At 39.9% G+C, this 27,858-nt stretch overlaps 1 protein-coding gene across 2 annotated transcripts; it reads right to left on the reverse strand.

Annotated features, from left to right (window-relative positions):
* bcl2l1 (BCL2 like 1) lies at positions 1 to 27,858 on the reverse strand. 2 transcript variants are annotated; one of them, XM_083521263.1, is made up of 3 exons: positions 27,635 to 27,858; positions 24,413 to 25,207; positions 1 to 3,560 (listed from the first exon to the last, which is right to left on the reverse strand). In XM_083521263.1, the coding sequence occupies exons 2-3, from the start codon at positions 24,995 to 24,997 to the stop codon at positions 3,417 to 3,419; spliced, it is 729 nt and encodes a 242-aa protein (XP_083377389.1). In that variant the 5' UTR covers positions 24,998 to 25,207; positions 27,635 to 27,858; the 3' UTR covers positions 1 to 3,416. The 2 variants fall into 2 exon arrangements, with proteins under 2 accessions (XP_083377389.1, XP_083377390.1); XM_083521264.1 differs by lacking the exon at positions 27,635 to 27,858 and adding an exon at positions 26,641 to 26,855.

Below are 27,858 nucleotides of genomic sequence, written 5' to 3' on the forward strand. Positions count from 1 at the left end.
TACTTTGCCATTGGTTTTTATTGGTTTCACTTTTGATGAGCTCAGACATGTTTTAAGAAAAATAAACAAACAAAAAAAACTAAGACAAAACATTCAATTTAGGGGATGTTTTTAAATAAACCAAAAGCCTTAAAAAAATAGTTTTGTTGTTGTCTTAGTTTCAGGTGACTTTGACCAATTACAAACACAGTGAATAACAAACACCTCAAAGAAATGGAGTTTAAGGCCATAGGAAAGAACACTGTGTTTTATAAATATTTTTAAAACATCGAGGCTTTAAATATTTTCGCTATCCTAATATGCTACTCTAAATGTAATTTAAGTTACCTAGTTTACATAGTGTCCTGCCATCATTTATCTGTCAAGCTGTTCTTATACACTATCGCTACAAGACAGTCTTTCTCATCTGGAAAAGGTGCGCACAGGTGCACACTTACACACAGAGCATGCAAGCAGCGACTTTTCTTTATATGGAATGCATTCTGTTAAATCAGTGTCTACAGAGCAGCTGTAATATACATTTTTGGGCAGTTGAAGATCCCAGATCTATGCCATGTTTTTTGTCCTCTCAACACGTAGCGTGGCATTCAACTGGGTCTGAAGTAAAACGCAGCTTCTTTGACAAAGTGAGACTATATGATAATCATTAACTTAATTAGATATGCAAAAAAACCCATTTGTATAGGAGTGGATTTCTATTTTAGCTAGTCAAATTCTAAACATTGATGAATCCCCACTGAGCATGTGCTTCACTAGATCTGGAAAGAATAGGGCAATTATTTTCATACCCTGTATATTGAACCTACTTTTTTAAAAAAAAAGTAGAAGGCTGTTTGGTATTCAGCCTGAGAGATTTTATTTTTTTAGTTTTCCTGAAAGCTATCATGAATTTTCTTTTTACATATGACAAAAATTAAGTCGCTTGCCAAACACCAGTAACGATATCAGACAGAAACTGTTTTTTTTTTGTTTTTGTTTTTTTGAATAAAATGCGTGTTTGCGTCTGGTGAGTGTAAGGTGCAGAGCAGCAGGTGGCCTCGCTGTGCGACGAGTAGCTTCAGCCACCATGACTTACTTACATTTAAACAACACAGCAGTAAAGACATAGAGATGATAGATAAGAGTGAGACATTAGGGAGAAATCTGTTTGGCCCAAAGGCCATTCAAGCATTCACAAATAATATGAAAAGACAAATTCTAAAAAAAAAAATGTCCCATCTCAGTCAGCTTTCCACAAAGATGTCTCAACAGTCATGCATATATGGCATATTAATTTGACACACTGCTTAGTAGGCTGGGTGGTTTCAGTCGTAGCCATTAACATGAAGCTGATGTTAAATGTGAATTTGAGTACTTGGGCACTGCAGTCAGAACATTTGAGGCTTCTGACTGCATAATCCAGACAGTTTACATTCCTGGTGCATATCCTTGAAAATGGTCCTTAACTATGGAATGAAAACGGCACCATTACAATCTGAATATAAACATTTCATAAACCTGACTGTGTGCCTTTATTCGAATGTGTAAGCAATGTCACACCCATGGCAATTCAGCATGCATTAATAAATGCACACACTCAAACATTTACAAAACAGAGATTAGACAAAACACAAGTAGTAACTCAAGATTGAACACCAAATCTTGGAATTACGAGGCTGTGATCACCACGCCATGCCGAATTTAATAAATACTCTTATGACACCTTTCAAAGAATCAAAATTTGAAAAATTGAACTGGGGATGGATTTTGGCTCCAAAAGTTTTATTTGAATTGAACTACAATAGGTTAGAAGAAAATTCATGCCCATGCCATTTCAGTTTGATGTGATTCAACGTATTAATTTTCCAAATCATTCAAACAAAGGCATAACAGTTCAGCTTTAATGGAGTTTGAGAGTGCAGCGGAACATTCCTACTGCATAACTGCGACCCCTGTTCAGCACCCTCAGGCACAGTAGATGTTAAAACTGTTAGGATTTTGAGCAGATCTGGGAAATATTCTGTAAAGTGATGTAAAACATTCATACATTTTTTTTTAAGTAGCAAAATAGAATCATGCCCACTGTAAATAAAGAAAGACGTACACTTATAATAGGAAGCACCCACTCACTCACTAACACACACAACAAAAGTAGCAGTTTGAGAATTACTAGAAATCACTGGCTGAGAAGTTAATTATAACTAAAGCTAGCTAGATGTATCTAGGCATCTCATCTACAACCTGCGCTGATGGTTTTCTTTTAAACGATTTTAAAAATGAGATAAACCACCACCAAAACCACACAACACACAGTGGACTCATGTCACAATGTGTTAAACTTTTTTCTATGACAGGTCACATGTTTAGGATGTAGTGTGGCAACAAGAACAGACAGGAAAGGGCCAGCTCTAGCTCTCATTACAATACTCCCAATGGTGTAAAGAAAGTTACCACAATTTCAACCAATTTTGGTCAAATAATGAAACCTTAGAAAAAAAAGAAAGCGTGCACGCGCACGCACGCACACACACACACACACACACACAGACAGACAATTTAACTTAGTTGCTTTTTTTTTTTTTTTTTTATATATATCTTATCAGGACAGGCTCTCGCATATCTCAGAGAGCACTGGGAAAATGAAAAGCTTTAATGAAGCCTCTAACCCTAATCATTAATCGCATACAAAGCATCAAACTGAGCATCGCTCTGAACACCAAATTAGCCTGGAATTCAATGCTAAACTACAGAATTGACCAGAATTTACTTGCAAAGATGACAACGTTATTAAACAAATCTCGTTCCCTTCATTGACCCTCCTTGGTCAAGGATTGTAAAGGACTTAAAAAATGTAGTGCAAGGTTTAAACGTGTTTAGTCCATTTTTTTTACAAGCCTGTGACTGGGTCAAAAACATGAACAGAATCTCCATCTATAACCTGGGAGTAGGTGCTTCACTTATAAACTCACTTCTCAAACGAGATCAGAATCATTGCTACTTGCTGTCCTCTTTAAAGATAAAATAATGTGTACATTTAAAATGTCTAAAGCTGTAAATATTTTTTACAAGGAACAAACAGAAATGAGCGATTCATTTAGACTCTGACAAGTGATCAATAAAAAAATAAAATAAAAAATAAAGAAAAATAAAGAGGGGTGGGGGTGTTAAGCAATGCAAGTCTTATGATTTTGAGCAACATCACTGTTTTGGGCCAAGTAGCAACAAGTCCCCTTTCACCAGGTTTGATGAATTTTACAGTTGTGCCTGGGCCACTCACACAGTCCACAGTGCATCATGAGAGGAGGAGGGTGTAAACATTACTATGCTTGGCAAAAAAAAAAAAAAAAAAAAAGTACAAAACAAAAATAACTTTGATAGTAAAAGTTTCTTCATGTATATTTTGAGGTGTATTCTGGGCGGAGGCCGCTGCTGGCTCTTTACAGGCGCTTCTGGGCGATTAAAGATCCCACCACCACCCCTGTTAACAGAGTCATCCCTGCCAGCAGCCACTTCTTGAAGCTGTCTTGCGACCTTCTGCTCTCTGCTGCAGCATCGCTCCCGAAGATCTCTGCAAAACGCTCCTGTGAAAAGAATAACATAAGCACACGGTTCAGGAAAAAAAGCAAAACAAATACTGAGAAATTTTGACAAAACAGTTTAATGTCTTCAACCAGATTCCCCACCAAATCCAAAACCACAGTAACACTGATGGAAAATTCTAAAATGATATGTTGCTTCGAGAAAATTCCTGCAGCTGTAAGCCCGCAGACATACACACAACTGTCCAATCATAGGTTGAGCTTACAGCCAATCACAAGGCTCCGTTAAGGACCTGCCCATCACAGGCCTTCTTCAAACACACCCCTTTTACTAATCAAGCTTGTGTGCGCTCAAAAAAAAAAAAAAAAAAAACACAGAAGGGAACCAACAGAGGGCGCGCGTCTCTTTACACAGGGTTACACACCTCTCGCTTTCAGAGCAGAATTCTATAGCCACCAGTTTTATGCAAAGTGCAGAGAGGGGAGTTCAGGCTTAAAGCTGGGACGTGTTATTAAAAAGAACAGTATATAGGGGCATGTTCGCTGACTGAATTTCAGCTGAGCATGGCAGGGAAAAGAAAAATAGTGAATTAATTCCTTCAACACCCTGCAATCACATTTTCGGTTTCAGCCCTTTCACTTAAAGAGTCATCGTATCTCAGGTGTTTTGATGTCATAAAACATTTTTGCACTTCATGTGCTTTTCTTCCCCCGAGTTGCCTAACATGGCAAATATAGCAAAGATATTTGGAGCACGTAACCCTGATTACACCACATGCTGTAGTCATGCAGACTGATGTCATCCCCCAGCCTTGCCTTTCTACCAGATCCAGTATCTGTCTGTGCTGGTGGAAGTCAGAAAAAGAATGCTGAAGGACTAGACAGGAATTAAAACTCTTATCTGCATGTTCACCATCACAGAAATAGAAGACACCTTAAAACAATGAATTATAATGTCTGATTAGGATAAAATGCTAAATAGAAAAGCATTTTATATAAACTTAATTGCTGCAACCTCTTTAAAGCCTTAAACATTCACTACAGTTTGAACAAATCACTGTAATGCAACTTTACTCAGATTTATATATTCTTGGGGATAAGCCAAAATAAAGTATAATATAAGCTTTAGTGCCAGAATACAGCTTTCTAACAACCTGATCAAGACAAGCTATTTCATTTAGTCAGGACTCAGGGCATCATGGCCATATAAATGTTCACACAAATACTGGAATGCGGCCTTACATGTCTCTGAACATGGTTTATCAGCTCCCAGGACACCTTATTTCAGACTAATACTTAATGTCCACAAACAAATGTTAAAATCAGACCTGACTGGAGTTACAGACATGTAAAATATCCATGCTGAATCATTTATTAATAATTATACCACACTATGGTCGATTTCTCAAATCTGACTGGTCAAACGTGATTTTGTTTTTGTGTGTAAAAGCACAGTTCAGTTAGTAAAACTGGCTGTAACAGGAACAATAGTTTAATTTTAACAAGCTGCTTCTATTTGTTATTATAGTAACAGCTCATTCACAGGAACGTGTACAGTGGACCTTCTTTATAATGTATGAGTGATATGGATTTTGAAAACGTGTCAACATAAATGTCTTCAAACGGCAGACACCACATGACCATTTTTGGTAAAGAAACATGGTTGTAACAGTGATACGGCCTGAGGCGAGGCACAAGTTTTCATCACACACATTGAACATTTATTCGATAAACTCTAGTCCCAAGTGTTATTCCTCTTATACCATTCTGAAATTTGTCAGCCAGTACAATGTCTATGCTTAATTTAAAGATGTCATATTTACTTAGTTAGCGTCTGTTATTAATTTAACAGTCATTTTCCACTAGCCTTTCTTTGAAAAAAAATGCAGCTTATGTTCCAGAAGAAACCAAAAAGCTCTTTACAAAGATGCTCGCATGCTGAAAACTTAAATCTTTCAGCTTTACCCAACCTTGACACTGGAGACTCCTTCTCGTTTTGAGGAAAGATTACCAGATCAACAATTAAACAGTTTTTCTTTGGAGTGTACCATACGAGTCTATGTGCAAGCTGTTATTATAGACAAAAAATGTGGACAATTAAAAGCAGCATACAAGATGCCTTCAAATACTTTACCACACGAAAAAAGAGAAATGCAATAGGAGACGATTGAGAGCCCTGGTTTGTAATGCAGACCAACACAGCAGCAAGGTAAAAAGTGTTCTTACACGTACATGTGCGAACACACAGACACCAACACACACATGTACAGCCAAGAGCAGAGACAGAGAAAGCATTGTAGCTCTTCTGGGAGTGTGGCCGAAGTGGAGCACTTTAAATCCGTGTGCATTTTTGGGCCGCAGTGTCAAAAAGACTATACACAAAAACGAGGAGAGCGTACCAGCAAGACAAAGCGTGAAAACAATGCAAAAGGGATGGGTGAAAGAGTGTGAGCAAAGGGTTCTGCCGGGTAAAGAGCCAGATGATGGGTCTTTAAAAATAAAGAAGAGAGAGAATCAGAAAGAGAGGATTTCTTAGGAAATTAATGAGAAAGGGAGTGGTGACTGAGTATGTGGGGTGGTGGCAGCTGATAACGTTTGAGCAAGAGTTAAGGGTTGTGCCAGAGAGCAAGTCTGACCTCATAACCCCTGAGATGCAGCTGAAACAAATATCAACCTCTCAAACATGCTGTCGTGTATGTATATATATATATACACACACACACACACACACACACACACACACACACACACACACACACACACACATATATATATATAAATAAATAAATAAAATTTGAACACAAGAGTTAAGGGTTGCGTCAACAGTTTGACCTTATAACCCCTGAGATACTCACAAATATACTGTCACTCCAGCCTGGCTGTAAATATATATATATATATATATATATGAGTATCTCAGGGGTTATAAGGTCAAACTGTTGACGCAACCCTTAACTCTTGTATATACATATATACACACACACACACACACACACACACACACACACACACACACACACACACACACACACATATATACATATATACATACACATACATACATACACATACATATATACATATATATATATATATATATATAGCAATAAACAAGCATACCTGAAGCTGCCTGACATACACAGAAAGCAAACACTAAGCTATGCTTTACAGAGCCATCACTCAGTCTGACTATGAAAACAGAGCGACCAAAGCTGAGGATGTTAAAGATCCTGATGAAGATCACACCACATGACTCCTCGGGATAAGCTGCTTCAGGAACAATGCAAATATTGACTGAACTAAGGCAAGGCCGTGTAAAGTACACTGCCTCGTGCACACCCATGGGCCAGCACATATTACATACATACAGGATGAACTGGTATGTGAGGAATGTATAAGAAAAGCAGGCAGGAGTGCAAACTATGGCATGTGACTTGCCTTGCAACATCGACAACACCACGGCTGACATTTTTCCTTTTCTAAAGCAGTGAACTGTCACTCAAGTAAAATTATTCTTTAAGATTTATTCCCTGAATTGTTCAGATGCAGGGTTTGGACTCTATTACGATGGACAATTAGATTTTTAAAAGGTAAAACACGGTGTATGAATGAAGTATTGGGACACCTGACTTTTCCAGCTATATGCGGTTCTTTTCCAAACTGTTACCACAAAGTTTAAGGAACAGGATGTCTCTGGACATGGCACCCTCGTAGCTGAATGACCACAAAATCAACGTAACCACGCTCCAAAATATATTGGTATAGTATATATATCTTCCCAGAAGAGAGGTGGTCATTACAACACATGGGGTCAACACAAACTTTTGTCTATATACTGTTGCGATTACGTGTCTGTGTTTATAAGAATTATTTTTCACACCCAGCTCAGCCCACACTATTACTACATGCACTGAAACAGTGGAAATTTCCAGCTCTGACCGAGTGAGCCCAACATCCACTTAGTAACAGAACACCACGTTGTTTTTTATTTTCGTGATGGAAAAGTTTACCGACTTCAACGCCCACTCGGAACTTATACGAGGTGAATTTTGATCATCACAGGAAATCATTAACCTTAATGAATCATTAGAAAAAGCCACGTTGTTCTCGAGCTACATGGAGGCAGAAGAAATATTAGTTATTTATATTCAGACTCGGTTTATTATTAAACAGGAAACCAACAGTTCAGAACTTTTTAAATATAATCTCCGTTTTAATCTATGATTAGAACAAGCAATATTTCTGACACGATTCCCTGCATGAAACGAACAGAAAACCCTTCCCAAATCTCAATAACGGAAGTCTAATTTCAGGGCAGATGCCGGGAAATGAATGTTGAGTCAATAAACATTAAACTATGAACTTCTTTCAGAACATTTTGAGCAAATCTTTAATGCATTCGTACATCACGCTCACCACACATTAAACTTTTTTCCCCCAAAGGGAAAGTACAAGGTGTTTGTGTGTTGCTAAGGTAGCTGTATGCATCTGATCACACATGAATACCGCAAATATTAGGAGAAAGGGAGAGAAAGACCCCCAAAGAAATGATTTTTGAGAAAATGGGAAAGAGCAAAAAAAAAAAAAAAAAAAACGGTTTCATAAGTGTAGCGCAACGGTTTTAAATACTGTATTTTAAACATTACTCAAAACTTACTTCATATAAACCCAAGGCCAGTTGTTGGGGCAGTCAGAAAAGTTTTCTGGTCTTTTTTTCACTACAGGGATACATGGTGAAACATTTGTGTAGCAATGATGCATACGCTCCATATGTTGTAGGCAATAGGTAAAGTTGATCAACACTGGAGTGTTCACTTTGGACAAGAGAACATAAAATGTTACAGTGTATGTGACCAGCAAAAAAAAAAAAAAGGAGAAGATGCTTTAGAATTCACTAAGGCATATCAAGTGCTCTTACAAATTCCACATGTTCAACAGACCTCTGTAAAGGTGTACAAACACAAATCGGTTCTTGACGCTTGTTACTTGTGGGCAGCATTACTCGGGATGGTCATGTCCCCCAGACAAGTCTGCTAGTTGATTGAATCCTATTTCATACAGCCAGGTAATGAACATGCCCAAGCATGCCTCTTTTAACACAATTAAGCATGCACAACATCAGCATAGTAACATTTACTACACTGTCTTTCTCTGACAAACACCACAGGCAGGTCCTTATCAACCCTTAACACCTACAGGTTAAAATATGTTCTGTATAAGTGTGTTGAGGACCACACCTACACACAAAAAACCTCATCTGCCAGGCGCGCCAGCTATCCCAAAACACCCGAAGGATGGGTGGGTTTAGAAGACGTGTCCACTGGGATTGCTGCTGCTAGGCAGCAGTGTCTGCGCACGTCTCTCTAGAGCACAGAGAGGAGACTTAGACGAAGAAAAAAAAATAAATAAAATCACAAAGGGGCCAGCATTTACACCTGACTGCTGCATGTTAACCTGCCTCTTTTTATTATTAAAACAAGATGTGTTCGTTACTGCGCAGCATTTGACATTAGCAAAAAAAAAAAAATGGAGTAAAGCTGTCTGGCAATTAGGCAGTGAGTATGCATTGGTTAGCATTAATGACAAGGAACACACCCACAGGATATTCAGTCATAAAATCATTTTGTACAAAAAAGAAAAACCACACAATGGGAAAACGATCGACAGTACATTGGGGAATTATAATAATCTCAGCTACTTCAATCACTGACTGCTTTCTTACGTTCTTCCTAGCCATCTTATTTGCATAGAAAAATAGGAACACAAAGTGTACACAATGGACATGATGAAAATGCGTCCACATGCCAGGTGCAAATCCAAAGTACTTTTGTTAGCCAGATGTCCAGACACAAGCAGTTAAGAAGACACAGAGGACTTTGGCGCAAAAAAAAAAAAAAAGCCTTCAACTTTAAACAGGGATCTTCCCTTTAACCCCTTTAAGGGTGGAGCTGCACAATCTGGTGACCCGGGAGCCGAAATGAAGTTAGAATATGCGATTTAGTGAATAAAGTACAATAGAAGCAAAAGGTATGCAGGGAAAACTCTTCCTTTTAGAGGAAAGACATGCAGAATAGAAGGCTAATGTTGGCAAGAGAAAGGGAGGGCGATATCGCTGGTACATTGCCAAGGTTACAGCAGAAATATTTAGAGGTATGTACACTGTGTCACATTGTACACGCCTGATTCGTTGATGTCCTAAATGTTTCAAGAATGAGGGAGATGGGAGGAGTAATGATGCAGCAAAACTAATACTGAAGAAAACCGATGACGGACTGATGCGTGTGTGCGTGCGTATTTTCTCAGAATGAGCCAGGAGTTTAAAAAAAAAATAAAAATAGGTTTCTCCACTATTGCAGTACAGTATCCCCTTGACCTCTTTGACCCATTTTTTGACTTCTTTTCCCATCTCTCTCACACACACACACACACACACACACACACACAGAGTATCAAGTATTGTGGTGTGGCTCAGGCAGGTCATTATACCGAAATAGAAGCCATTGTCAGTCTGAGAATAGATGTACAGTACACGCCAAAGCAAGCCATTAGTTTGGCTGCCTAAAGTACTACTCGTCAGATATTCCTTTAAGGTTTAAGACATTTTTGGCCAGTTTATTAATTTGTTAGCTAGCTCAACAGGCAATGGTTTGGTTGTCTGGAAACCGATGAGGCCGCAAGGTGATCACTTACTTAATGGCAACATTTTTTAATGTAACTAATTTTACTACAGGTGAAAGAAAACTAATAAGCATATGATTATTAGCCACTTTTATGTTATTGTTATGTCTATAAGTGTCTTTTAAATTGTTGGCCAATGTTTCGGCAATGAGCTGTGGTGTATGTCCTCGAATGGCCCTCAAAAGATTTTTATAGATAACGTTTTTATTTTCTTGTACCACAGGTGAAGGGGAGGTCACACTACACTTGCAATTTCCATTTTATTTAGAAGCATTCGGAGAACGAAAATACAAGCTCAACGTAAAGTAGTTTCGCATTTCTCTGCGTACCAAAGTTCAAGTTTGGTGGACTCTGTCCTGCGATTGTATAATCGCATGAACAACAGAGAACTGACACATCACAGTGTGACCTCTTCAGAGCGTTGAAAATGGAGGAAACACAATGACTATACAATGATTACAGTGGTGTCGTAGCATCCTGGTTTAAAGCATGACTTTAAAGGGAATATAACAAAAGCTGTTTGGTAAACAGCTGTTTTTAAAACGGTGGTGCACGAGTACATATACCGTTGACCGAAAAAGAATTCTTGGAATAAATTTTGTCGGGAGTCATGTTAATTTGGTGTCAAACCAGTTTTGACAGAGTTTCCACAGGTTCGGAAAAATTTTTTTATTTGTAAGTGCTAATTTGGGTGCCTGGCAATATGTGCATGCTGCACGTGGTGGGATTCGAAAGCATGTGCTCTCATTGCACAGTTACATCACAGTGAGTCACACAATATAATAGGAGAGTAGGGAGTTCTTCTTTTTCTGGATTTTAAACCTACTTGTATGTCAGGCAGCTATAATTTTTAAACAAAACAAAAACACTGGCATGACATCTGCTTGTCCCAGGCACCCTGGCTACAGATTTGTCCACCCCCGAGCCATTAACTCGATTACTGTAATCTAAGAAACACAGAGCAGAATAGTGGTCCCTGAATGTAACTCAGTTCTATTTCAAATTCATCATGTTTTATTGGATAAGCTTAACGGAAACAAGCAGAGCTCTGTTCCACTTTTTCTCCTGAGCTAGCCCTCTAAGCAGAACAATCAGTGCTGGCAGGAAGGGCAGAACTTCCTGACGCTCACTGGAATGCTGCTTGTCAATTTTTTTTTTTTTGGAGGGGGAGGAAGTGGAGGAAATCAGCTGCTTTGAAAGAAAGCATGACCTCAAAGCACAAACAGGAAAGCAATTCCTGGATTTGCACGAGCTTTCACCAGTCAGTATATATGAGGTCACTTTCTCCGAATCATCTGAACACAGAGTGACATTAGCCTACATGAGGCTAAGTAGACTTCAGCAAAAGGACACATGCTTTGACAATCACAAAGCAGGATATGTGACAAGATGGGGCTGGCAGAGAATTACAAAGCACTTGCAAAACAGAGCAAGAGCACTTGTCGATCAAAAGGACATTGGTCAATAGTGTAGCCTGTGTTTTACCAGCGTTACATCATCCTCGATAGCGCTGGTCATCGTCCATATGCCCAACAGCTCAATGACATCAGAATTATTTAGATCATCGTTGGCGGGTCACAAAACTTCCAGAGTGTACGTGGCAACGCAAGTCTCCTAATATTGTGATGAAGCATTTTCTGAAAGCGTGCTCCTAAGCAGCCTTGTAGCTCTTTGACATTGACTCAAACCTCAGCCTTCTTTAAGAAGCAGAGGTGTGCGCAGGTAAGCTCTTGCACAAAGCATATTATTAGGCAACTCCCAAATGGTACAATGTCTTCTTGTGCACCAAGACAACACACAAACCTTGATAACTGAGTTACATGAGGTACATGTTCAGTGTCAGAAGGATACTCAGGCCAATGCAGTAATTTCAATTCATTTGAAGTGATGATGTTAAATGATGGATATTAAGGAGGAAAGCACCGAGAGTCAGATCTCCCATCACTGCACAAGACACATCCCTTCCTATTTTAGGTCATATCTCTAGAGCTTTGTCTAAAGGAGGGTTTCTTTCTGTTACTATGGCGATGTGCGGGTGTATGTGTGGTTCTGTGTGTGTGTGAACTGTTGGCTATGTAGAAGTTCATATACAGAAGATTAAATGATATAGAATAGTGGCATTCCGATACCAGTCTTTTCTCTATCTTACTAGCGAGATGCCACCTTCAGCTCTCTTTCGGTCAAGTAAATCACAAAGATTTTTCTATCACATCCACAATTTACACATACGCATATAATGGTTACATAATGGTTATATAATGGTTCATTCGTGAATATTTGTAAATTCTAAACATGACAAATATTAGACTAAAATGTACTATATATTTATAGATAATACAAAATAAAACGATTTTATTTTTTTACTTAACATAATTAGGTGGTCAAAGTAGCATCAGCCCACCAAATATTTACGGAAATCATCAAAATGGTAATCAAAATATAAAAAAAATGTTTGTTATGGAACCGTTATTACATATAGTGTTTTATGAATTTGTCAAACTCGTCGCTTTTTTCCTCTCTCTCCAAACAATAGATAAATTACTAAAGCTAGATAAACACGAAACTTCTCTGCAAAAAATTAACATGGTTTATCACGGTTATAAGCACATGGACAAAGTATAATTAAAAATCAGATTCGAACTGTTATGTATAAGCCATCATGAGGCCAGGTTTAAATACACTACTCCGGTATTGTTGGTCTAAATACAGCTTGTTTACTTCATTACTGCTTTTGCCTTTGTGACCTAATGACTCTGCCTGTGTCTGCAGTTTCAGTATGTTTATGAAGGAGAGTGCACAGAAAGATCAGAGCACGCTGCTACTGCTCACATGGAGACCTCGGGATCTAACGCATGTCAGTAAATAAGGAATAAAGCAAGCCAGGGCATGCTGCTAGAGAAAAATTTGTTAGCAGTTCATTATTGACAGCAACTTGCTAACAGATACGTTTTCTATTGACTAAAAAACAATTTACAATTTTTATTTACTCAAGTAGTAATTAAGATGTTGGACTCCTGATCTAAAAGTGGCCCTTACCTCAAACAGTGGTGGATAAAGAACACAAAGCATGTACTTGAGTAAAAGTAGAGATACAGAAGTTAAAATATTACTCCAGCAAAAATGCTCCCTTTAAACTTACTTGAGTAACAGTACAAAAGTATTTGCCTTCAAATATACTTAAGAATCCAAATACTGTGATTTATTAGGCTATAAAATGTTCCTATTATCACTTTTAATCAAAAACACTTGCTTTCAACTCAGTTTATTTGAAAAGACTGTCACTCTTAGCACACAATCTATTAATAGAATAATATTAAATTAGTCAAACACTGATATTTTTGAGCCCAAATCCAAATTTTAAATGACTTAAAAAAAAAAAAAAAAGAGAGAGAGATTCACGCAAATGTACACTGAACCGTATGTTCGTGCTACGTTTTTTTTGTCATCCATAATTTTAATTAGGATTTAGCTCTCTTTACTGACGTGACATCACCCAACCCCCACCTCACCTTTCTGAGTTTATGGGTGAGGGAACTTCTGCAGGCGGTGGGTAACCAGGTTCACTGACCGTGACATGATATAATTGACAAGACCGTGCAAATGAGCGGTGTAAAAAAATAATAATAATAATAATAAAAAAAAAATAAGATTCGTTTTTTTTTCCTATATGCCCACCCCTCCCCCTGCTGCATGCTTGACCAGTTACACTTACATCCACTTAAAAATATAAAGAAACGTTGTTGAGCAAAAAGTAAGATATTTGACTTCGAGATGTAGTGAAGTTGAAAGTAAGTCTCCCCAAATGGGAAAAACTTGAGTAAAGTACAGATACGCAAAAAAACGATTTAAGTAGAGTAACAAATTTCATTTACTTCGTTACTGTCCACCACTGCTCTTAAATGCTTGGTTGAATAAATGAGCTAACTGTCCCTCTGGATAAGAGCGTCTGCTATAAATATTAATATTTCGAAAAAGTAATATTTCATTTTCATGACAAAGAGACAAAACAAGACAAAATCTGACCCTTAAAAAAACATTGTTACATAAACAATTTTTTTTTAAGTGAAAAGTTCGCCAAACAAGTGTAAATTGTTACTAATTAAACATCATATTAGAATAAGCTCATTTATCTGAGATAATCAACAAAGTTGGTATAAAAAACATTCGACCAATCAGAATCAAGAAGTCAAACCCTGGTGTGCTCAACCCAATTAAGCTAATTAAGGAAGCCAAACCAACGGTTGTGATCAGGGTTCGAATCCTGTTCAGCCCTACAAACACACCACATACAGATGCATAAACACAGTAAAGCAGACATACAGTGAACACACAGGGGACGTCTAGCAGGAAACAGACTGCAGGCTGTGGATAATGACTAGTACGCAGTGCCTGTGTATGCGCGTGTGAGAGTCACAGTCATGGTATGTTAGCCCCATCAATCCCTGCCCAACCATGCTTGCATACATGAGCACAAAGAGACATGCTATCTGCGAGAGAAAGAGAGCGGAATTAGAAAGGCAGAGATTAATGTTGGGAGGCAGGCATGAAGGAAAGTGTTAAAGGAAATAAAGAGTGAAAGACAACGGATCGGAACGCCGCTCATCAGCGCAGGCCACCAGTCACATTGTGTTAGTTGCTGCAATTAATCTCAGATTCGCTAAAACCAAAAAATACAAATAAGTAAACATTTCTCAGTAACACACCTTACACTGTCAAATGTTTGCTTTTTTTGTTTAATTTTGCAAAGGAGATTTGGGTAAATGAAACCTGACTTAAATTTTTTTAATGGAATAGCCAGAATAGAATAGCCTTTATTTGTCACATATACATTACAGCACAGTGAAATGTTGTTCTTCGCATATCCCAGCTTGCTTGGAAGCTGGGGTCAGAGCGCAGGGTCGGCCATGATACGGCACCCCTGGAGCACACAGAGGGTTTAGGGCCTTGCTCAAGGGCCCAAGAGTGGCAGCTTGGCAATACCAGGGCTTGAACCCCCGACCTTCCCTGGTATTGACTTAAGCTCAATCTAATTGAGAGAGAGACACACACACACACACACACACACACACACACACACACACACACACACACACACACACACACACACACACACAGAGAAAAGATACAATCAGCCATACTTTTTTTAAATGATCTTATAAAAATTTCTAAGATTACTGAGATACTAAAGACCTGTTGTTAAAAATAAAATAAAGGAATGTGAAAGTAATAATAAAGGTTAATTAATAAAAGATTAATCAGGGAAAGAGGGAGAAACTGATTAGCCACGGCAATAAAAACGCCATTAAATATATAGCGCAAGGACCTCAAAGAATTTTGCAGAGGCACCGATTGGCTTCTTCTCCAATCATTTATTGTTTCCTCCCTGAGGTTTCCTTCACTGTTCTTTCACTTTAGCCAGATGTACATTGAAGGGTGTGTATGTGTGGGCTTTCCTCATTATTCTTGTTTTATTACTACTGTATGTGGATTACTGATTAATTATTAGTTACTCACAATGTACATTTACATTAGTTACGTATGAAAACCGGGGTGGGGTGGGGGGTTTCTAATCTTTCTCTCGCATTTACTGCCCATGTCTATAAAGAATGTGAAATGAAAGTAAAAGGTGCACTATCTGCTATCAGGTTCAAATCAAAGCAATAAGAGAAAGATGAGCGTTCTGCAGGTGCGAGACGATGGCGAACATTGAGGAGACTATTAGAAACAAAACAGAGCATGGTGGGATGAGACGTGATTACGGAAGAGGACGATAGTAAAACTGACAGACTGTGGTATGGAGGAGGGACAATAAAGACAAAGTGGGCCAGAGAGATGTGGGGTTACAGAGAGCAAGAGCAGGACAGGGAGAAAGAAAGCAAATAAACAAGAAAAGTGAGGAGAAATTGCTGATGGCCTAATTTCCAGACACAGCCAGTTTGAGCAGGGATTCTGACTCAGCCCTGATTTGTTCACTCTCAGAGCTCAGACGCACATGCACATAGAGTAGTTATTACAGACATCACTTCATTAGAATGCCCAAAGCAGATGAGAGTCATATGGTATAACAAAAAGTACAGTACATGAAAGCAATATGATCACAAGACCAGGGAATATACATTTGCATTACAAGCTTCTTTGCACAATTTTTGCTCCCAAATAATCAAATTCTTAACCATAAGGAAGACGTATTATTCCGCCCTCCAGCTCTCCTCTATCCTGGCACAGTGACAGCCGTCTCATCATTTTCAAACTGCTGCTCATGCGGTAACACGGGACAGTGTAACCCATTAGGAGGAAACCCTCTTTCACATATACAAGCTCAGACACCCAGGGCTAGCTTGTGGCGCTGTGATTAACAACGAGGAAGTCTATTCCATCCCTCCCACCCAGAGAGCATGGCCAATTTTGCTTCTTTGGCACCTCGCCACAAACGGCTGTGGCATCATGACATGGGGTTCGGGCTAAATATAGCCCGTGCTGGTACTGTCCTCCATTGTTATTTGGTCACGCTGCGTAAACAGGATGAACACCTGAATGCACAAAGTCTAATCAAAAACGGTTCTGGTTCATGGAAGATATATCTGATCTAGAACCCAAGTGAGTCTGATTTGAACTGATCCGATTTTTGTGTCGGGCAAACCGGCAGCCTTATAGGTTTCAACATTATGATCTTTAAATAAATAAATAAATACACAAACAAGCTGTTCTTTGACACACCACTTCCATTTTCCTCTTTAAGAGGTCAGCATCAGTGCACACTGTTATTGGTGGTCCCATGATGCTGGCTAATCTCAGGGAAAGTGCAGCTCGTTCTTCCACAAGACCGATTAACATGCACACACAGACAAATAGAATAAGAGTGAGTGTGTTAGTGAAAACGAGACAGACTATTAATAGCAGAGTGGCACTGTAACTCAGTAGACTGATCCACTGTGATGGTACACTATACAAAAAAAATAAATAAATACCTTTCTGCTGCAATGTGAGGCATGCACAAACACACACACACACACACTAGGTGACTCATCTCACTGGTGACAAACCACAATCTGCGCAATGCAAGCAGAGACACACTTCATACCCGCCAACCACCCCCTAACACACACACACACACACACACACACACAGTCTCTCATTTCATTTCCTTTATTATTGAATTACACGAAACAAATTAAAGTCGAGCTCTCAATTACAGTGGTGTATATTACAAGAAAACAATTCACAAGACAGAAACTATTGCCTGCTGAGATTACGTTCCCCCTCTCTCCCTCCGCGTCAGTGCCGAAATGGACCAGCCCGACTTCACCTTCACCCCCAACCATCTCGGTGGAGTGGTTTACCCTGCCCAACCTCTTTTTATTTTTTATTTTTTTATTCCTCACCACTTTCCGTCAGTCTCCATCTCCCTTTCTCTCTCTTGCACACAGACACTGGTGACAAGGCAGCAGCACACTGAACCTCACCATCTGTTTACTGCCATTTTCACCCAGTCTACGCATACACACCAAACTACCAAACGTATGAAACACGGACACAAAATCTCAAATGCTTCTTATGCACTGGCCCTGATTACCCATCCAGCCTTCAACAGTCGACAGGGTTGTGACCTTGAGAACCAGTGGATGGAGTTGCGACAGAATAAGAAACAGCTGGTGCCCTCAGAGAAAGAAAACAGCAATCTAAATAAAAGGGGGTTGGTGGGATGTTTTGTGTAACGTGTCTCGGTCTTGGGTTGGGATGGATTGGGGCTGTCAAAGTGGGGCAGCGAGAGGACACCAAGCAAGAAATCAGGCCATCATCCTTTCTCTGTGTTCAGCTCTCTCCGTTTACACCTCCTGCTACGGCCTGTTTACAGTCTATCAGAGCTCTTCACCTGGACCACTGCAGGGTGTGTTTGTGTGTGCGAGGGAGCGAGCGAGCATGCGCGTGTGCACATGCACGCATGTCCGCCGTGTCTTTGTTTAAGGCAATCACGTGCACAGTGTGGGTTGTCCTCACACAAGCTGCAACGTACAGCTAGACTATAAATCTAATAGGTAAGAAAAAAAAGGCACAAACACACGCTCAGGACGAGCGTGAATACGTGACTAACCAAATTCGGCTCAGAACGTCATCCAGAGAAATGTGGATCGGTGAATACGATTATATACTGTCTATTTAGAATAATAAGGGTAGATTTGTTTGACTGGGTGTGCAATGCAGAGCCACCATTTCTACATCATTTCTCTATGGAAAACATTTTTGCTGGACAACACGTGTAAAATGACGAGGAGAACAACTTTCTTATGCATTGAGCAACCTGGATGCGGTGCACTAACATTTTTAAGTTTGTAATTACTTAAAAATAAAAGCATTCACAATAAAGCAATATTCAATGAACATGTATTAGCATTCACTATTGTTTACAAAAAAAAAAAATCTAACAAACCAGACACCATTTAAGGATGTTAAGCTTGTTGTCCCCCCGCTCCCTCCCTTGTTTTTACTGGTAACTGGGTATATTATGTAGACAACCCACCGTTTAATGTTCTGGGCCTTTTATATGGTTATTGGAGCATTGTTTGAATTTTTTTCTGACAGATTCCTCAAGACTCCACATGAAGGTCAAGCCTAAAACAGTTACACTGCAGTTACAGCTGCACACAAGAAAGAGACGGTAACCCTTCAGTGTACACATTCTAGGTTGTGGAAGCACAGACCGAAGATACGACAGAAACGTAAAAATAAAAAGCACGCATTACACTGAGTGCTCTCGTACACGTAGAATCGACCGGAGAAATTAATAAAATACAGATAAAGAAAAAAAAACCTCATGGCTTTGACAGATCTGCAGAGGAAAATCAAAGTGAGAGACAGAGGGATGAAGAAATACAAATGTAGCAGATCAATGTCGGTGACGACGATGCACACGTTGTTGCATGTCTGATCTGCAACACGTTTACCCACGTGAGAGAATCGGACAGGCAGAGAGACGGAGAAAAGAGAGAGTTAGAGATGAGGAGAAAGAAGTAAGAGAGAGAGAAGTGAGAGAGAGAAGCAAAAGAGATGGGGGAACAGAAAAAGATGAGAAGACAAATGGAGGGAGAGAAGGGAGAAAGTGAAAGAAAAAGAGAATAAAAGAAAAAAAAGAGTGGAGAGAGAGAGAGAGAGAGAGAGAGAGAGAGAGAGAGAGAGAGAGAGAGAGAGAGAGAGAGAGAGAGAGAGAAAGTGAAAGTGCAGAATGGGGAATTTCAGTAGGTCAAGGCAGAGAGTGATGTATCCACATAGCATATCCTTTCATGAACATCTTACACACAATACCCGGGTCAAGAAGAGAGAGAGAGAGAGAGCATGAGAGAGAGAGGAGAAACCAGAGCTTTAACCAGAAATTAGAGATATATTGCTCATTACTGAGACAGCAATTAAATGGTGATAAAAACTGCCCTTATTTAAACGTATGCTTGAGTGCATCCTCACTTGACTGTGTAGCTGCTTCGTTCGTGTGTTTGTGTGTATGTGCTTAATTAAGGACACAGGCAGTGTGTTTGGAAATGGGTGACCTGGCAGGGACAAGTGTGGTGACACTAGGGTGAAGAACCCTGTTTGGACAGCGTGCTAATGAGAGCTTTAAACGGACTGCCACAAGATGACACCCCCCCCCCCCCCTCTCTCTCTCTCTCACACACACACACGCACACACACACGCACACACACACGCACACACACACGCACACACACACGCACACACAATGAAGGAGAAAGAAAAGACAAAACCTTCACAGATGGAGCAACGCAGTCTTTACCCTGTCTATCCTGCTTGTTCTCAGACAGATTCCTCCCCGTGCTCTACTTATCATTCTCAAACTCACTTGCAGGTTGAAGATGATTTATGCGATATTGGCTTGTCTGAAGAAAGACATTTACTCAGGCCACATTGACTTATTATTCATTCAACAAGCCTCCCAAACACACACACACACACACACACACACACACACACACACACATCAAAGATCTACAGAGCTACATTTAACAAGGTCCTCGGGATATAACTGCAGATGCCTGCTAGCACACCTCTCCATATGTCTCAATACTGTATTGCTTTAATTCATATGGTTTTTTCCAATAAAAAAGTAATAGGAGTCAGAAACAGGGCAGAGGAACACAGAGAAGGAGAATTGGCCACCAAAAAAAAAAAAAGAGTTTGAGGAACAATGGAATGGCAATGCTGCAGTTCATTACTAAAACACTGCAGCAGAAGAGACAATGTGTGTGTGTGTGTGTGTGTGTGTGTGTGTGTGAGTGAGAGTGAGAGAGTATAAAAAAAAAGTACCTAAATGTACAGCCATACTCAGGTACTGAGACACACCTGGAGCTAACAGCTGTCAACGGCTTCTCCATATTGTGTGTGTGTGTGTGTGTGTGTGTGTGTGTGTGTGTGTGTTGCACACGTGGCAGACAGGAATGCCCAAAATGTATTGTTTAAATAAACAAAACAAGTCTAAAAATGTGAATTGAAGGCAGATGCATTATTATAAAATGATTTTATGAATGAATTAATTATAATAATATAATTCATACAAAATAATAACTAGGAATTAATGGAGTACAATATCATTTTCTATTACCTGAGAGAGAAAAAAATAAAAAATGCCCTGACCTTTATTTATACAAAAAGAAATAAAATACACCCTTACCTTCACACTTTCACCATTTTGGGCTAATGTGTGGTTTGGTTTTGAGTCGATTTGAGTCTCAGTTTCACATGTAGATTATTTTGAAATATAGCTGCTGTGTTTTTTTACATTTCTAAATGGGAGCTGAATTATAAAATGTTTCTAATTCAACATTTCTAATTTTTTGTTGCTGCCACTTTTTTAGTGCGAACAAGAATATTGTTAGATGTACACTATGTGGACAAAAGTAGGGGGACACCTGACTTTTTCATGTGTTTCTTCCTCAAACTGTTACAACAACGCTGTAGGCACACAACTGTATAGGATGTCTTAGGATGTACTAGAATTCAATTTTCTTTTCATTTGAATCAGGACACCAAAACCTGTTCCAGCATGACAAGGTCACTGTGCACAAAGCGAGCTTAATGTAGATATCGTTTACATGGATAGGAATGGAAGATCTTGAGCGGCCTGCCAGACGCGCGTATGAATTGGAACACTGACTGCACCCCAGAATACTTCATTCTACATCAGTACCTGACTTTAATAACTGAATGAGGCACAAACCTCCACAACCACACTAAAATCTAGTAGAACATCTTCCCAAAAAAGTGGAGGCTATTATAACAGCAAATTGGGACTAATTGTGTAATGGGATGTTCAAAAAGCACATATTAATCTAATGATAAGGTGACGACAAACCTGTGACCATATAGTGTGTGTGTGTGTGTTAGTTTTATATATATATTAGTGGAACCCGGTTATGTCGTCGGCCTAGGGGATGCCAAAAAGCGTCGAGATAACCGATGATCGAGATCAACGAAAACCAATATGGCGGCAATATATTAACGTGCTTGAAATTTCTTTATGTGCATGATGTGCGTTAATAAATGAGAATGTACATGCATGTGTTTTTGGAGGGTTTTTTTTACACAACAGTGTTGCCGCGATTTGTTTGATGAAGGCATGCTATAAAAATGTACATACATGTTTGTTTACACCAAAAGGCATAAGTGCACCAACTAACAGCAGAGATTTACCAGTATACAAAACAAACCTTTATTATATTCTCCAACATAGCAAACACGAAGATCGCTCACAAAATCACAAAAAACCTGCGGGGTGTAGTTCGTTTTTACAAAAAGCTAACCAGTGTCAAAATTAAATTCTCGACTCATTTCACTCTGACACAGCTCTGAAAAGTATCCTACACCTGTAGCATCTGTAATGCTTGATTTTTCCGCCACTTCCGCGAATTTTTCTGCGGCTGCACAGTGCCGTCTCACTACCGTATTTTCGCGTATATAAGATGCACCCTGGGTGAGGGGTATGTAAAACTTTCTATAAGACGCGTCTTATATACACGAAAATACGGTAGTGAGATGGTGACGTGGCAAAAGCTGGCGATTGGTCATGCGGATCGAGATAACCGACGTTAAGTGGCAAATTTGCCCCCCCTTTTGCTCGAGATATTAGGGTTCGTCGACATAAAAAAATCGACATAACCGATTAAAAAAATGCTTAGACACAGTGAGAATTTGGCGGTTCCACTTCAAAAACGTCAACTTAATAGGGTTGGCGAGTTAACAGAGGTCGAGATAAGTGGGTTCCACTGTGTGTGTGTGTGTGTGTGTGTGTGTGTGTGTAATATATATATATATATATATATATATATATATATATATATATATATATATATATATATATATATATATATATATATATATATATATATATATAGCCTTAATTGTGAAGCGAGGCAGACAGAGAGCAGGAGTGTTCTGGGTTGTGTGTTTGTACGGAAGTCTAGCTGACTACATGTAGGCGTGGGTTCAGGTGGAGCTGCACTTGACCAGAACATTGAATATTTGTTTATGCTTTTAGTGCATGAAAAGGGGGCTTTGTGAAGACATTTTTCCCCTCTGTAAGTGTTCAGGTAGCCTATATTCAACTATACAGTACAGGAGTGGTACTAGGGTACGAGGGAGGTGGTAGCTCAGTGGTTAAGGCATTGGGCTTTGGATCAGAAGATCACAGGTTCAAATCCCGCCACCAACAAGCTGCCACTGCTGGGCCCTTGAGCAAAGCCCTAAAAAACCCTCCCCTGCTCAGTTGTAAGTCGCTCTGGATAAGAGCGTCTGCCAAATGCCGCAAATGTAAATGAGTGACTGATCAATTCCACCCATTAGCCAAATTTAACCAGCAATTAGCAGGGGGCATGGTGTTAACAGGGAACCATTATTTTGTGTGTGTGTGTGAGATACTGAACATTGTGAGCATTTCTCTGAGGGTAACTGGCCTACATTCAGCAGGTTCATGCACCATATTCGTGCTTGTTTCTCTTCTTGTCAGACATACAGCCCTGTATTCATCTGCCACAAAGGAAGTGACATCAGCACCACATGCCTGCTTCCCTTTAGTGTAAGAAGAAGTGAAATAAGTATTTCTTTGTTAAAAACCCACAAGATGACTTAATTCAGCCAGCTTTGGCTCATTCAGTATTAAAGTCACTCATTGGCATAAAGAAGGGTATATTTCTTGGTAAAACAAATCATGGTTCTGTTATGTTAAATAAAATAGGCTGTGTAAATTTCTTTTTTTGTTTTCTTCTGTTAGACCTGAGAGTAAGTTTATTTTTAGGCCATGACTCCAGTTGAGATTCTGAGTGGCATGTTGACATTTTGTTACTGCAAATCTTTTAGACACTATGTCCTGTGAGACTTGGTGTCAGAAGGTTTTGCAACAGGAGGGAAATACGAGTCTGTGTGGAAGCATTTCATGTCATCTGATGCCTCTGAAATGCAGTTTTATTCAATTAAAGCTTTGAGCAGCACCAGAAATACAAGTTGACCAATCAGAGGGACACAAAAGGCAACAGCACCCAATAAAAAAAAAAAAAACGCGAACTGACCTTTCTGATCAGACAAGGACTTCCATAACATATCCCCAATGGACCACCCAGTCGTCTGGTTCTCACCACAAAGCGGAAGATTGGCTTTTTATATCGCATCTCTACAGAGAACACTACTTATGACCCCACTGACAGCCTTGGTTTTCATCTAGTGCTTGGTTGACCAAAGAACAGAAAAAGAAAAACAAAGCAACCCCCACCACCCGCCATATGTAGCTTACACATAATGCTTGCTGCTCTGTTCTATTCAGTTTCAATTCATCTGAAAACAACTAGGGATGATGAATGCTCCGTTGGCCACTCTCTGAACACGGTGTTATCGCTCTGTCCGTTTTTTTAACCATTACATGTAGTTTAGTCCCCACCCAGACCCAGGAGAGAACAGACACTAAAAACAGTCCTCGTTTCGACCCAAGGGGGCAGTCAATCAAGCAAACGCAAAAAACCACTTATACACTAGCCCTGGCGTTAACATGATCAATAACATCTGATTTGCTATTCTTTTGAAAACACCTAAAACAGCCAACCAGGATGTCAAATGAAGAAAAACAAAAAAGAATTAGAAACAACGATACACTGGCCAGCATAAATATGTATGAGTGATGAAGGCCATCAGAAAGTTTTTTTGATTAATAAGAAATTTCACCTACCCATCCTCCTTGCTCTTCGATCCAGGGCTGGATGTGGTTATCCAGGTAGACAGTCATCCACTCTGCGATACGTGCCACCAGCGGACTCATTTCTTTTTCCACACACTCGACGCAGAGGGCACCTCCGAAGGCGAACAAGCCCACAATACGCCCCCAGTTGACGCCATCGCGGAACACCTCGTCCATGACGCTCTCAAAGCTCTGGTACACCGTGACTGGAGTGATATGCAACTGTGAAGACAGGTCGCTAAAGGCGCGGGCATAGCGCAGCTCGAACTCGTTAGCAGAGTCACGCAGTGCCTCCTTTACTGCTTCCAGGCTCGCCCCGCCGTTCACCTGCCTCCGAGGGGACAATGTTGGCGACCGTGGAGGTGTCCCCGCTGAACCAGTCCCATTTATGGAACCATTAACAACAGCCGTCGGTGTCTCTAGTTCTGCTGCTCCACCTGCGTTCACTTCCTCGGACTGACCTCCTGCAGGTCGATTAGCATCTTCTGTGAACCCAATGTGGTTGCAGGGGTAGTTTCTCTGAGAAAGTTTGTACTTGATGAAGTACAACACAAGTTCTCGGTTATAGTAAGACATAGTGAAGTGCGATGCGTCGTTTATCTGGCGTTGGATCCCACTCCCGCTTGCTTAATTAAACAGCACACAAACTCTCGTGTCTTTACTCAGGCTTGTGTCGATGCTGACTCTCACTCATCACGGATCTTAAACCAGGTTGACCTCTGATCTTAATTGATTTCTTCTCTGGCGTAAACAGATACAATCAAGGATGGTGCAAGAGCTTGGACACTGTGGTCAGAGAGCAGTGAAATGAAAAAGAAAAAAAATTATTAGCGAGAGTGCTCTCTCATACAGACATACGTACACTAACACTTAGACACGTTCTCTAAACAGGAGGAGGAGGTCAGAATTAGAAGGTTTAAATGAAGGGTAAAGAGCTACTGTATGACTCAGGAAAGGGCAAAAAACATAGTTGAAGATTAACACAATTTTGTTTTAAGGCTTTGCTTCAAATGCACCAATACGCGAGTAAAAACAGGTTCAGAATTTAGTTTTGTTTGTTGATCTGTGAAAGGCCTGGGAAATGAAACAAATGGTGCAAACATACTAATTCAGCCTTTGTAGTAAGTACTGACACACTGATAGAGCAATACTCAGGAAACAGTTACAGTTCCTATAAAGGACACCTTACAATACGGTTACTTAGAAAGGCGTATTGTGAAATGTTATCACATTGATCGTGCTATATCGTGTACCTATATGCTTTGTAAATGAACACCTTTTTTTTTTATTCTAACCCCAATGGCTGTCCAAAGCAGCAGATGGTGGCCCCAATCATCGGCCTCTGATGAAGAACAAAAACACCTCTTTCTTCTCCTCTTAGACTCAGAAGCCTATACTAACCTTGACCAGGGTTTCTTTTTTGTTTTGGTTGGATATCTATTAGATTTAACATTTCAGTCGGGCTGGACATGAAGAAACATGTCGCCGTAGTGAATAAAGTGGACATGTGCGCGTTTTCACCAGCATTTCCCAACAAACGATTATAAAGGTTGTTGTGCAAAAGCGGGGACTCAAAAAACCTACAGAAAGCGTGTGCTCAAGAAATAACACACACGCACTATGATCTGCGCTCGGAAACTCACAAGTCACTGGCACAGAAAAGGGCCATAACAATGGACAGATATGAAAACGTTGGTGCGCAGCTGTGCGTGAACTCGAGCACGCAGGCTGAAGACCAAACACGTGGTGAAGGAACAATCTGCTCGGCTCAACAAACTGCCTCGTTAAACCACGCTAGATACAAATCGGCCCACGAACCACCACTCACGTGTGATCGAGTTGTTAAAAAAGAACGAGCACGACTACATTATGCTCATTATATCATCCTACGTGGGGTGTACACGCTACAGAGATTTAATATCAGCCGCGCTCACGGCTTGTTGACACGCGAGATATCCACGCTCACGTAAGAAGAATGCGTGCTCTCAAGGCCTGCCGCAGTCACGCAAAAAAATCCTTAAGTAACCAGCTAATCTATAACACGCCCCCGAGAAGTGTGAACCGAGCGGCTGGGGATGCATCTTAGTTAGAAATTAACCCAAACATCATCACCACCATCAACCATTTAACAAACTCTCTTCCACTCTGTTCGCTCCTATTGTAAACAACACACATGACAACCTGCTGAACTACAAAGTTCAAGATCAAACCATGCTTACCAGTACAGAAATCCGCTGTGGTGTATTCAAGGACTTCAGACTAACTTGTGTTAAACAAGAACTGCTGAAACAATCAACGTGCAACCAGTACTTTCCAGAATCAACTGTTAAATGCGTGAACTCAGAAAGAGCAGGGATCGCTTTCTTTTGGCCCCGCCCACACTTTCCCATGCAGACCCCACACACGCCCAAACAATTACGTAACTATGGCAACCTGTTCTTTGGCGTGTGCGTTATATTATATTATATTATATTATATTATATTATATTATATTATATTATATATAGAGAGAGGGAGAGAGAGAAAGAATAAAAGCAATTTAAAATAAGATCAATATCGCGGAACCTGATAATACAATTATTTATCTCTCTCTCACACACACTTATTACACACACACAACTGAGATATATATATATATATATATATATATATATATATATATATAAATAAATTATTATTATTATTATTAAATATTATTATTATTTAAGATAGATATACTGTAAAGGTCTCTTTCCCCAAAAGATTCACATACAGCCAGTGGATGACGTCTTGTTCATGTCATTAAGTAGCTGCTCTAACTAGTGTTAGCTAATGGGGCATCGCTGATCGAAGAGTTAAATAACGATAATAATAGACCTGGTATTAGATCAGGAACGTTGTATCAGGACAACTGGTTTAACCCCGTTACAAACTAGAGAAGAACGTTATTATTTAAAGAGATTTCGGTTCAAAACCAAATGTACATAAAGCACCACTGTATTGAAGCGCTTCATCCATTAATCTAGAAAATGAAGACTATCAGATAAACAGAAAGATCCGTATTAGTGATCGTCCCCTTTCCTGGGCGTTCTAACTACGTCAAAACCTGGAGTCTCTCAGCCTACTCGGTTCCCAGCTAGCAGCCCGGACATTAGCTGACACAATCGGCCCGGTGGAAGTCACGATAAAGGACTAAAGAACAGGTAGGTTACCGCTGCAGCTTCCGCTACTTACTCAGATTAATAAGAGCGCTACGTCTCGCTCTCCCACATGATCAAAGAAGTAAGCAGGACTCCAGTCATTGGCCGACTGTAAATCCGACATTTCTTGCTCTAAATCTCCACAAAAGCGCCGCCGCAGCCCAGCGAAGCTACGCTAAGCCTCCCAGCTACCAAAACCTGCCTGACCGAGCGAGAAGCTCTTCTTCTTTCCACACTCCTATTACGACAAATCCCACC

This window comes from Silurus aristotelis (genome assembly GCF_946808225.1).
Source record: "Silurus aristotelis genome assembly, chromosome: 19".
Classification (NCBI taxonomy): domain Eukaryota; kingdom Metazoa; phylum Chordata; class Actinopteri; order Siluriformes; family Siluridae; genus Silurus; species Silurus aristotelis.

Excerpts from the sequence above, each read along its gene's own strand:
- bcl2l1 (XM_083521263.1), bottom strand. The coding sequence starts at position 24,997 with ATGTCTTACTATAACCGAGAACTTGTGTTGTACTTCATCAAGTACAAA. Across the intron at positions 3,561-24,412 it reads TCGAAGAGCAAGGAGGATGG|GAGCGTTTTGCAGAGATCTT; the intron begins GTAGGTGAAATT and ends TTCTTTTCACAG.